The 11,772-nt window shown below is 52.5% G+C and overlaps 1 protein-coding gene across 4 annotated transcripts in view; it reads left to right on the top strand.

The window, feature by feature from the left end:
• The window catches only part of PLD3 (phospholipase D family, member 3), a 32,244-nt gene that overhangs the window by 17,415 nt on the left and 3,057 nt on the right, over window positions 1-11,772 (top strand). For 2 of the 4 annotated variants that reach the window (XM_011983863.1, XM_011983872.1), the window contains exons 2-10: window positions 2,887-3,120; window positions 3,608-3,699; window positions 3,799-3,873; window positions 3,961-4,103; window positions 4,889-5,072; window positions 7,063-7,183; window positions 7,265-7,392; window positions 8,817-9,017; window positions 11,122-11,261. In XM_011983863.1, coding sequence (XP_011839253.1) covers window positions 3,673-3,699; window positions 3,799-3,873; window positions 3,961-4,103; window positions 4,889-5,072; window positions 7,063-7,183; window positions 7,265-7,392; window positions 8,817-9,017; window positions 11,122-11,261 — 1,019 coding nt within the window. In that variant the 5' untranslated portion in view covers window positions 2,887-3,120; window positions 3,608-3,672. Of the gene's footprint in view, window positions 1-2,721; window positions 2,755-2,886; window positions 3,121-3,572; window positions 3,700-3,798; window positions 3,874-3,960; window positions 4,104-4,888; window positions 5,073-7,062; window positions 7,184-7,264; window positions 7,393-8,816; window positions 9,018-11,121; window positions 11,262-11,772 lie in introns of all 4 variants that reach the window. The other 2 variants (XM_011983880.1, XM_011983890.1) reach the window with 2 other exon arrangements.

Genomic DNA, 11,772 nt, shown 5'->3' with positions numbered 1-11,772 from the left:
TAGCCAGGATAGTCTCGATCTCCTGACCTCGTGATCCACCCGCCTCAGCCTCCCAAAGTGCTGGGATTACAGGCTTGAGCCACCGCGCCCGGCCTTTTCTTCCTATTTTTATTTCATTTTTGTTTTTACTTTTTATTTTGTTGTAGAGACTGGGCCTTGCTATGTTACCGAGGCTAGTCTGGAACTCCTGGGCTCAAGCGGTCCTCCCACCTCAGCCTCCCAAAGTGCTGAGATTACAGGTGTGAGCCACAGTGCCAGGCCCTTCTCCCTATTTTTGGTTTATTAGTGACCATCCCAGTTCTCCAGCCCTGACGCTGCCAGTCCTGTTACTTCAGATCTCCATGCCCCACCTCGCCTTCGGTTTTGTTTTGATTCATCTTGGCTTCCCTAATTTCACATTGCCTGCTGTTACAACTCCATATTCTTCAATAAAAATATTTCTCACCAAGACCGTCAAAGAAAACTGAAGGCAAGCATTTCCTGCACTCCCTCCTGCCTCCTCCACCCACAATGCTGTGGTCAACCGCTTCTAAGACTGACGTTATCTTCTGCTTCTCCTAGTGACCTCTGGAGTTTCAAATAACCTTAGTCTGTTGCTGTTTCTTGCTAGATTTTTTTTTTTTTTTTTTTTTTTTGAGACAGAGTCTCACTCTGTTGTAACCCAGGCTAGATTGCAGTGGCGCCATCGTGGCTCACTGCAACCTCTGCCTCCCAGGTTCAAACAGTTCTCCTGCCTCAGTCCCGAGTAGCTGAGATCACAAGCACCTGCCACCATGCCCAGCTAATTTTTGTATTTTTGGTAGCGACAGGGTTTCACCATGTTGGCCAGGCTGGTCTTGAACTCCTCACCTCAGGTGATCCACCCACCTCGGCCTCCCAAAGTGCTGGGATTACAGGCGTGAGCGGCCACACCTGACCTGCTAGATCCTTTTTAGGCATCCCCGTTTGTCTTCCTGCCATGGAAAGGGGGGGATCTCGCATGTTCTACCCTCACCAGTCTGGGATCTGACATTGGTAGGGAGAAGTTTGCAAGTTATCCCTACAAATCTAGGTTGGATCTTGGAGTAAGTGGAGAACCTAGCTGTCTTTGAGTTTTCTTTTTCAAAAAAAGAGTAATGGACGCCCCTGATTTTTTAAAAGGTGATGAAACTGGCGACACCTGTGTGTGCTTTATAATTATTTCTCAACCTACACCGAGATATTTTCTATACTTCTCTGAAAATAGCTTATGTTTCACAATTTTAAAAAAGAAAATAGGCCAGGCACGGTGGCTCACGCCTGTAATCCCAGCACTTTGGGAGGCCAAGGCAGGCGGATCATGAGGTCAGGATTTCCAGACCAGCTTGGCCAACATGGTGGAACCCTGTCTCTACTAGACGTACAAAAATTAGCTGGTTGCGGTGGCAGACGCCTGTAATCCCAGCTACTCAGGACGCTGAGGTTGGAGAATCACTTGAAACCGGAAGGCGGAGGTTGCAGTGAGCCAAGATTGCGCCACTGCACTCCAGCCTGGGCAAAAGAGCGAAATTCTGTCTCAGAAAAAAGAAAATAGGGGCCAGGTGTGGTGGCTCATGCCTGTAATCTCAGAACTTTGGGAGGCCAAGGTAGGAGGATCACTTGAGTCCAGGAGTCCAGCCTGGGCAATAAGCAAGACCCTGTCTCTACAAAAAAAAATTTTGTTTTAATTAGCTGCAGCCTGGCACGGTGGCGCACGCCTGTAATCCCAGTACTTTGGGAGGCCCAGACGGGCGGATCACGAGGTCAGGAGATGGAGACCATCCTGGCTAACACGGTGAAACCCCGTCTCTACTAAAAAATTTTTTAAAAAATTAGACAGGCGTGGTGGTGGGCGCCTGTTGTCCCAGCTACTCGCGGGGGCTGAGGCAGGAGAATGGCATGAACCCGGGAGACGGAGCTTGCAGGGAGCCGAGATCGCGCCACTGCACTCCAGCTTGGGAGAGACAGAGCGAGACTCCGTCTCCAAAAAAAAAAATTAGCTGGGCATGGTGGCACGTGCCTGTAGTCCCAGCTACTTGGGAGACTGAGGCAGGAGGATTGCTTGAGCCTAGGAAGTTGAGGCCGCAGTGAGCTATGATCGTGCTGCTGCACTCCAGCCTAGGGAACAGAACTCTGACACTAAAAAAAAAAAAGAAAAAAAAGAAAAGAAAATAGGCTTACCATAAAAAGCAATCTTGACATACCCCAAAATCCCACTCCCTTGAAGACAACCACTTCTGCCCTGTTGCTTCTCTTAGTAATACTCCTTTTCTGCAGTCATCTCTTGACTTCCTGCCAAGCTTTGAGGGAAGAGAGTGTCCCTGTGTCATTGAGAGAGGTGCCACCCTGTCTCAGTTAGGAGATGAGGGATGAGAGAGGAAAGGGGTCTCCAGTGTGTTTGTCCAGCCGGGGCCTTAAATCCCTCTTGGGAGACATGGGATGGGGTGGATCGGAAAATAAATTTTTTTAAAATTTATTTAAATTTTATTTAAATTTATTCAAAATATCAGCTGGCTTTTTTTTTAAAAATCAAATACCGAAATCCAAGTAGACTCCAACAGAAAATTCACCATCTCCTCTGCCCCTTTCTTCCCATCTCATGCCGTGAACTGTCTTCTGTTGACTTTATCGCTACATTTCTTCATTCTATTATTCAACCTTGATCTTTCCGTTTCATTTTATAAGCGTTTTATTAATTTCATTTATGTATTTATTTTTGACTAGGTAATGCATGTCCATGGTACACAAATTCACAAGGTTTGTAGACAAGAAAAGATGTGAGGTTCCTTTTGTTCTCTGCCTGTGGCCTCCCTGCCCCACACAGGGACTCTAGGGTGGAATGTAGCAAAACCCATCCACCGGCCATGTACTACCCCTCAACCCAGCCAGTTTGGAGCGGCAGTGTCTGGGGAGCCGAGCCCCCCTTCTCGCTGCGGTGAGCCCGGACTGAGGCGCGCACTGCGCAGACTCCCCGCTGCAGTGGGCGGGGCTCCCGCAGGCCCCGCCCCCTCCTCCTCCCACCCCCCCTCCTCCTCCCACCCCTGTTCAGCCTGTCCGGGCAGAAGCTGGGGCCCCGCGGAGGTAGCAGCAGACGCCTGAGAGCGAGACTGAGGCCCCTCAGGGGTAGGTGGGGGGAGGCTGGCTGGGGGGATGGGCAGCGGGGTGGCAGGGAGGCCCCGATGATCCCTGGCTGAGCTGTGTGGTGTGGGGGTACCTGAGTGAGGGCGGAGGAGCCACCTAGAATATACCCCCTGTGTAGTCCCAGGGCTGAGAAAAGCCGAGCACAAAGACCTGGGGCTCCGCTGACCTCATCCAGCGCTCTCTTTCTGGTGGTGGAGGAGAGAGAAGGGGGCTGCTAGAGGGGAGCTGCGTGGGTGCTGATGGGGGCAGGGTGGGCACTGCAGAGTGATGAGCAGGCAGCAGAGCCGTTGGATTTTGAGGGATTTCGAAATCCTGCTGACCAGTGACCAGCTTCCTCTTTTTGGGGTGGTGGGCAGTGTGCCAGTGGCCCCCATGATTATGAATGGCCCCAAGACTAATCACCCTTCTGTGATGTCTGTCCCTCGAAAGCGTAGAACACCCCACACAGTGCCCACTTTTGTTCTGCCAGTTTGGAGACCCTGACACACCCACCTTCTCACCTGGGCTCTGCATATCCCCCAGCCTTGAGGGAAGATGAAGCCTAAACTGATGTACCAGGAGGTAGGTGGATTGGGGGACTCAGCAGGGTAGAGCTGGGGGAAGTGGGGGTGGGGGTTCCGAAGAGCCACCTGTCACCCCTGCTGTTGTCCCCATCCCCAGCTGAAGGTGCCTGCAGAGGAGCCCGCCAACGAGCTGCCCATGAATGAGATTGAGGCGTGGAAGGCTGCGGAAAAGGTAGGAGCCCTCCGCCACCCTCGCCCTGTCTCAGGGACAGGCTGGGCTGCCCCCTCGGGCTGGCTGACTACCTCCTCCTCCCCACAGAAAGCCCGCTGGGTCCTGCTGGTCCTCATTCTGGCGGTTGTGGGCTTCGGAGCCCTGATGACTCAGCTGTTTCTATGGGAATACGGCGACTTGCATCTCTTTGGACCCAACCAGCGCCCAGCCCCCTGCTATGACCCTTGCGAGTAAGTGGGGGGCGCTGCAGGTGGTGGGGGGAGGGGCCTGCCAGACCAGGGACACAAGCACACACTAAGCATGGCCTGCACTGAGCCCTACCCAGCGCTTGCGACAACTGAGGAGGTTGCAGGCTCCCAAGTGCTCACCCGCCCCCTCCTCCACACACATAGTTTCTATGGCAGCCACAGCGTCATCTTCTATCCGCCCGTGAACAGACACAGCATCTTCCACCCACATCTGTGGACACACACACACATACACACACACATATCTAAATACATAACCTTCCTTCCACACCTCTAGACAGACACTCAGAGGATCATGAGTCCAGGCACACATTCAAATACACACAGTTTTTAAAAAAATTTTTAAGAGAAAATGAAAACTCAAATACAGTTTAGCCGGGCTTGGTGGCTCACGCCTGTAATTGTGACACTTTGGGGGGCTGAGGCGGGAGGATTGTTTGAGCCCAGGACTTCCAGACCAGCCTGGGCAACATAGTGAGTCTCCATCTCTACTAAAAGTAAAAAAAGTAGCCAGGCGTACTGGCGCACACCTGTAGTCCCAGCTACTCAAGAGGTTGAGGCGGGAGGATCGCTTGAGCCCAGGAGTTCGAGGCTGCAGTGAGCCGAGATCGCGCCACTGCACTTCTAGCCTGGGGGACAAGGTGAGACTCTGTCTCTGAAAAAAAAATGTAGTCTGTCCAACACACGCATGGACGGACAGCTGAGCACTCACCTCCCAGCCATTGCTCTCCAGCACCCTATGGCTGATAGCATCCCCCACCCCCCAGAGCCGTGCTGGTGGAAAGCATTCCTGAGGGCCTGGACTTCCCCAATGCCTCCACGGGGAACCCTTCCACCAGCCAGGCCTGGCTGGGCCTGCTCGCCGGTGCGCACAGCAGCCTGGACATCGCCTCCTTCTACTGGACCCTCACCAACAATGACACCCACACGCAGGAGCCCTCTGCCCAGCAGGTACCTGCAACCTTGGCCCTGGCCAGCAGCAGGGGCAGGGGGTGGGAGGCAGCGGGGACTGTGGGGGATGAAGGGGTTTCTCCTGCAGCCCAGGAGACAGATGGGCGTGTCTCACACAGCGGACTGGACACAGGTGTTTGCAAGCAGCTGCCTTCACATGGTTCTCTGGACTGGAGGCGTTTGTCACGATCATCTGTAGGCCTCTGAATGTCAGGGTGTGGGTTTGGTTACAAGGGATTATTAGGCTGGCGGATGTCACTCACCCACAAGCTGCCCTGACCCCGTCACACAAAGAAAATGGAAGAGTGGAGTAATTAACAGCCCAGCATCAAGACAGGGGCCACCTTCCAGCTGTGCGACCCCAGGCAGGTCACCTGTTCTCTCTGGCTTCAGTTTATCTGTAAAATGGGGTCAATTTATAGCACGTGCTTCTTAGGGCTCTTGTGAGGATGAAATGGACTAATCCAAGCAAATTTTAGCACAGTGCCTGGCACAGAGTTAACCTTTGTGTCTCCTGTTACTATATCCTGCTATGGTCTGCAGACAAACTTAAGAACGTAAAACTTCACAATTTGAAAAGGAACAGCCTACATGGATAACCTCTTCCACTGAAAAACCATGAATTTGTTCCTTCTGTTTTCTTCTCCCTACTGCCTCTTTTTGTGAGAAGTTGTCTTAAAACTTAACTAAAATTACAAGGCTCCTTAAGAACTGCCTGAAAAAAAAAAATTATGCCAGGTGTGGTGACTCACTCTGTAATCCCAGCACTTTGGGAGGCCTAGACAGGAGGATCACTTGAGCCCAAGAATTTGAGACTAGCCTGAGCAACATAGTGAGACTCCTGTCTCTACTAAAAAAAAAAAAAAAATTAGCAGGGTGTTGTGGTGCGCGCCTGCAGTCTCAGATACTCAGGGGATGGAAGGCGGATGGCTTGAGCCCCGGAGTTGGAGGCTGCAGTGAGCTGTGATCATGCCACTACACTCCAGCCCAGGCAACATAGCAAGACCCTGTCTCAAAAAAAAAGAAAAAAAAAAAGAAAAAGTAATAATAATAATTACAAAAGTTGAAAACCAAAGCCAGGCATAGTGGTACACACCTGTGGTCCCAGCTACTTGGGAGGCTAAAGCAGGAGGATGGCTTGAGCCTAGGAATTGGAGGCTGCAGTGAGCCATGATCGTGCCGCTGCACTCTAGCCTGGGCAACATAGTGAAATCCTGTCTCTAAAAAAAATGTTTTTATGTTAAAAAAAAAAAACCGTATGAGCTCCCACTCCCTACTGGCTCCCTCTGAAGTGGTTTAAAACAGATGTAGGAGGCAGATGGTCTGGGTTCAAATCCTGCTCCATAGCTGGATGTGGTACACTCCTGAGGTACCAGCTACTTGGGAGACTGAGGCAGGAGGAATGCTTGAGCCCAGGAATTGAAAATCAGCCTGGGCAACGTAGCAAGACCTGTCTCAACAAACAAACAAACAAAAACAAAATCCCACTGCACTACTGAGTTCTCCGTGGAGATTATAATTAAACCAGCGTCACCGGGTTGTGAGAATTCAGTGAGTTCACTGAGAAGGGGCCTAGAACAGGGCCTGGCACACAGTAGGTTCCAGGGCATCCTTGATCATTGCTGTTGCTGGCATCATCGTGCCTCACCCGATACCTTCCGGGACCCCCTGCCTGAGGCTCGCCCCCACCCTCCTGGGAGATGCCTGGAGGCCCTGCCTTGATGCTGAATTTTGAGAAAGTCCCTGGAGGGGCAGGAGGGTTCAGGAGGCCTTGGAGGGGGATCACAGGGCAACTAATTATTAAAGCAGATAAAGATGTTTAAAACAGATAAGGAAGTCTTTTAATATTTTAATCTGTAAAGTCTTTATACAGGCTAATGTAAAGCCTGTTTACTCCTAATCATGTCTCAAAATAACTCCACTGGGCATTACCTTGTGGGGTTGGAGAGCTGGCTGGTCCAGCCCCTCAGACGCTCTCCCCTCCCTGCAGGGTGAGGAGGTCCTCCGGCAGCTGCAGACCCTGGCACCAAAGGGCGTGAATGTCCGCATCGCTGTGAGCAAGCCCAACGGGCCCCAGCCACAGACGGACCTGCAGGCCCTGCTGCAGAGTGGTGAGCTGGGGCCCAACTGGGGCTGGTCTGGGCCTGGGGGTACCCAACCTGGCCCCTGATCACTGCCCCTGCTGGTCACAGGTGCCCAGGTCCGCATGGTGGACATGCAGAAGCTGACCCATGGCGTCCTGCATACCAAGTTCTGGGTGGTGGACCAGACCCACTTCTACCTGGGCAGTGCCAACATGGACTGGCGTTCACTGACCCAGGTCTGCCTGCACCCTGTCTACCTTCCTTCCAGGCCACTTCCTGCCCCACAGGGCACCCAGCCTCTGACTGCCCCCTCACTCAATCCAGAGTCCTCTCCACCCATTCTCTGCAATGGCTTCCTTCTTGCCTACCAGGCCTCCCTAATTCAAGCTATGCACGGTGGCTCACACCTGTAATCCTAACACTTTGAGAGGCCAAGGTGGGAGGATCGCTTGAGCCCAGGAGTTGGAGACCAGCCTGGGCAACATAGTGAGACCCCTTATCTACCAAAAAAAAAAAAATTAGCCAGGTGTGGTGGCACACATCTGTGGTCCCGGCTACTTGGGAGGCTGAGGTGGGAGGATCACTTGAGCCCAGGAGTTTGAGGCTACAGTGGGTTGTATTCATGCCACCGCACTCCAGCCTGAGTGACACAGTGAGACCCTGTTAAAAAACAAAGAATCCCCAAATGGAGCCCTCTGCTGCCCTGTCCCTGCTCCTGGAAGCCTGGGGCTCCCTCTGATCCCCAGTTGCAGCTACCAGCCCCTCTACAGGGCATTCAAGGACCTGTGCACCATTTGATCTTCATTGTACATCTCTGTGTGCCTGCTCTAAGTCCAGCCCTGTCCCGGGTAATGTTGGGAACATGGTGGTAACAGGTGGACCTCATGGAACTCCCAGTCCAACGCAGACTGGCCTGTCACTTGACAGTGACAGCCCAGAGGGGTCAGGGCCAGGGTTGGGGAGACACAGGCAGAGGGTCAGGGCCAGGATGGAGGGAACAGAGGGTTGAAAAGCTCAGAGACCCCAACCTGGGGTATTGGAGGGTTTCCCAAAGGGGGTATAACTAATCTGATCCCTGAAGGATAGGGAGGAATTAGCCCAAGATAGGGAACAGAAAACAGCTTGGGGAATGAGGTGAAGACACACATTAACTCATGAATTCATTTCCTCAACAGATAGCTCCCCTAACTTTTAATCTCAGCAATTATGCAGGGAGATGCTGCAGATACAGCTGTGACTGAGACATCCTTGGTACCTGTCCTCACAGCCCAGTGGGAAGACCAGTTTGTCACCAGAGAGAATGAGGAAGGAATCCCAAGGGACTAGGAGAGCCCAGAGGAATGCCTGACACAGGCTGGGTAGTCACGGGAGGCTTCCTGAAGGAGGAAATGTGTCAGCCTGGTTCTACGAATGAGTAGAAGCTAGCTCAGTGGAGGGTAGAAGCAACAGCAGATTGCAAACGTTCAGGAAACCTGGAGCTTTGGAATAACTGATTTTCATCAAAACTTAAGTTGGTAATCATGCTAGGACTTTAGCTATTGGAGCTGGGGTGGAGGGGTACTGAGGGACAGGAAGATAGCCAGAGGCCAGACTGGGGAGTGTCCCTGTCATCTGTGGGCACCAGGCCGCCGTCCCTGAGCTCAGCACTGCCCTCCTACAGGTCAAGGAGCTGGGCGTGGTCATGTACAACTGCAGCTGCCTGGCTCGAGACCTGACCAAGATCTTTGAGGCCTACTGGTTCCTGGGCCAGGCAGGCAGCTCCATCCCATCAACTTGGCCCCGGTTCTATGACACCCGCTATAACCAAGAGACACCAATGGAGATCTGCCTCAATGGAACCCCTGCTCTGGCCTACCTGGCGGTGAGTCTGGGACAAGTGAGGCCTGTCATGTCCCAGCCCCATGCTGTCACTCACAGCCTCCATCCGTCCCTGTCTGGTGATGATAGGGAGGGCGTATCCTGACCATCAGTTCTCACCCCAGCTCATTCTGCTTGCTCAGGGGCCTGGAGTAGTTCCTAACATCCCTCGGCCTCTATTTCAGTTAGAAAATGGGTAACCTGTTAGTGCTGCTGGGAGAGGTACCCTGCATTCATGCACACCAAACCTTTGGTGCTCTGTGTCATCCAGTATCACCACAGGTGGCTCTTTCAGTTTAAGTTCATTAAATGCAATTAATAATTCAGGTCAGGTGGGGTGGCTTATGCCTGTAACCCCAATACTTTGGGAGGTTGAGGTGACAGGATCACTTGAGGCCAGGAGTTTGAGACCAGCCTGGACAACATAGCAAGACTCCATCTTCACAAAAAAAAAAAATAGCTGGGTTGGGTGGTACATGCATGTAGTCCCAGCTACTCGGGAGGCTGAGGCAGGGGGATCACTTGAGCCCAGGAAATCGAAGCTGCAGTAAGCCATGATCACACCACTGTACTCCAGCCTGGGTGACAGCCTGTTTCAAAAAAAACATTTTTTCAAGGCATGGTTTCTCATCCCTGTAATCCCAGCACTTTGGGACGCCAAGGCCAAGATGGGACGATCACTTAAGGCCAGGAGTTCAACATAGGGAGACATCATTTCTTTTTTTTTTTTGTCTTATTATTTATTGCTCTAGACAGGATACCAAAGAACTAGGGAGACACCATTTCTACAAAAACATAATAAAAATTAGCCGGGTGTGGTTGCATGCGCCTGTAGTCCCTGGGGAGGCTAAGACAGGAGGATCACTTGAGCCCTGGAGTTCGAGGCTGCAGTGAGCTGATTGTAACACTGCACTCCAGCCTGGGCAAGAGGCTGCTGCACACCAGCCTGGGCAAAAGGCTGCTGCTCTGTCTCTAAAAAAAGACAAAATTCAGTTCCGCATGCAGTAGCCACATTTCATATGCTCAGTAGCACCTGTAGCAAGTGGCCACCATATTGGACATTTCCATCACTGCGACACTCTCTATTGGACGACACTAGCTCTCGCCCATGGCAGATACTGATCACTCTGGACAAGGCACTGGTGTTTCTAGCTCTTAGATAGTTTCACTAGTTGAGGCAGGCAACCCAGGTCTCCCTAGGTCCCCCTGAGCAAGTCACCTGTCCAAGTCGCGTCATCGTGGAAGGCATGACCCTAAGGTGTGGACACAGGGAAGCATGACTCATTGGGGTCTTTCACTACAGGGGCCTCCCACAGGGGATCACGGCTCTCCTCATTACCACTTCCCCGTTTAGAGCCTCAGTTTCCTTGTCTGTTGAGTATTAAGGGAGATGGGGGACCAGGTGTGGTGGCTCACGCCTGTAATCCTAGCACTTTGGGAGTCCGGGATGGATGGATCACTTGAGTTCAGGGGTTGGAGACCAGCCTGGGAGATGTGGTGAAACCCCATTCTACCAAAAATACAAAAATTAGCCGGGAAGGGTGGCGGGCACCTGTAATCCCAGCTACTCGGGAGGCTGAGGCAGGAGAATCACTTGAACCCAGGAGGTGGAGGTTGCAATGAGATGAGAACATGCCACTGCACTCCAGCCTGGGAGACAGAGCAAGACTCCATCTCAAAAAAAAAAAAAAAGACTTGAGCAGAGGTCCTCAAACCTGAACGTGCCCCAGAATCAGCTGGGGGCTTGTTAAAACCCAGATTCCTGGGCCCCATCCCAGCACTCTGATTCAGTAGGCCATGTGCAGTGAGGCCCAAGAATTTGCATTTCTAACAAGTTCCCAGGTGATGCGGTTGCCGCTGGATCAGGGACTGGGTTCAAATCCTGGCTCCATTTATCCGCTGTGTGACCTTAAGTAAGTCACTTACCCTCTCTGAGCTTCAGTTTCCTCACCCGTGAAATGGATGTGGTGATTGACCCTCCTCTTCATGGAGGCTGAGGATTCGTTGAGCTCCACAGTGCCTGACTTGTGGTGAGCTGTCCGTATGTGAGATCCACTGTGACGATGCCCCTGGCAGGGCACGTGTCTTGACTGTCCCCTCGCCCTCAGAGTGCGCCCCCACCCCTGTGTCCAAGTGGCCGCACTCCAGACCTGAAGGCTCTACTCAACGTGGTGGACAATGCACGGAGTTTCATCTACATCGCAGTCATGAACTACCTGCCCACTCTGGAGTTCTCCCACCCTCACAGGTACTGCCGGGTGTGGGGATAGGGAGCCACTGCAGGTGGCCAGGAGACAGGAGAGGGAATCATGGAGACCAGAAAGCTGGTGGGAGCTCCAGGCAAGGGGACAGATGGAAGAGAAGCCACAGGGAGAGACAGTCACCAGGAGGTGACTGGGAAGAAGGTATCTAGGTACTTGAGACAGGAGAAAGAGATTACGGAGGAGACAGGGATGAAGTTTCAGGATGAGGTTTGAGGAAACAGAGAAAAGGATGAGAGGGCGGCGCCCGGTGGCTCATGCCTGTAATCCCAACACTTTGAGGGACCGAGGTGGGTGGATCACTTGAGGTCAGGAGTTCAAGACCAGCCTGGCCAACATGGTGAAATCCCATCTCTCCTAAAAATACAAAAATTAGCCGGGCATGGTGGCATGTGCTTGTAATCCCAGCTACTTGGGAGGCTGAGGCAGGAGAATTGCTTGAACCTGGGAGGTGGAGGTTGCAGTGAGTTGAGATCGCACCACTGCTCTCTAGCCAGG

Source organism: Mandrillus leucophaeus, unplaced genomic scaffold (assembly GCF_000951045.1).
Source record: "Mandrillus leucophaeus isolate KB7577 unplaced genomic scaffold, Mleu.le_1.0 Scaffold106, whole genome shotgun sequence".
In the NCBI taxonomy this organism is placed as follows: Eukaryota; Metazoa; Chordata; class Mammalia; order Primates; family Cercopithecidae; genus Mandrillus; species Mandrillus leucophaeus.
Note: the sequence above shows the minus strand (reverse complement) of the source record. Positions and strands in the feature narration are given on the sequence as shown.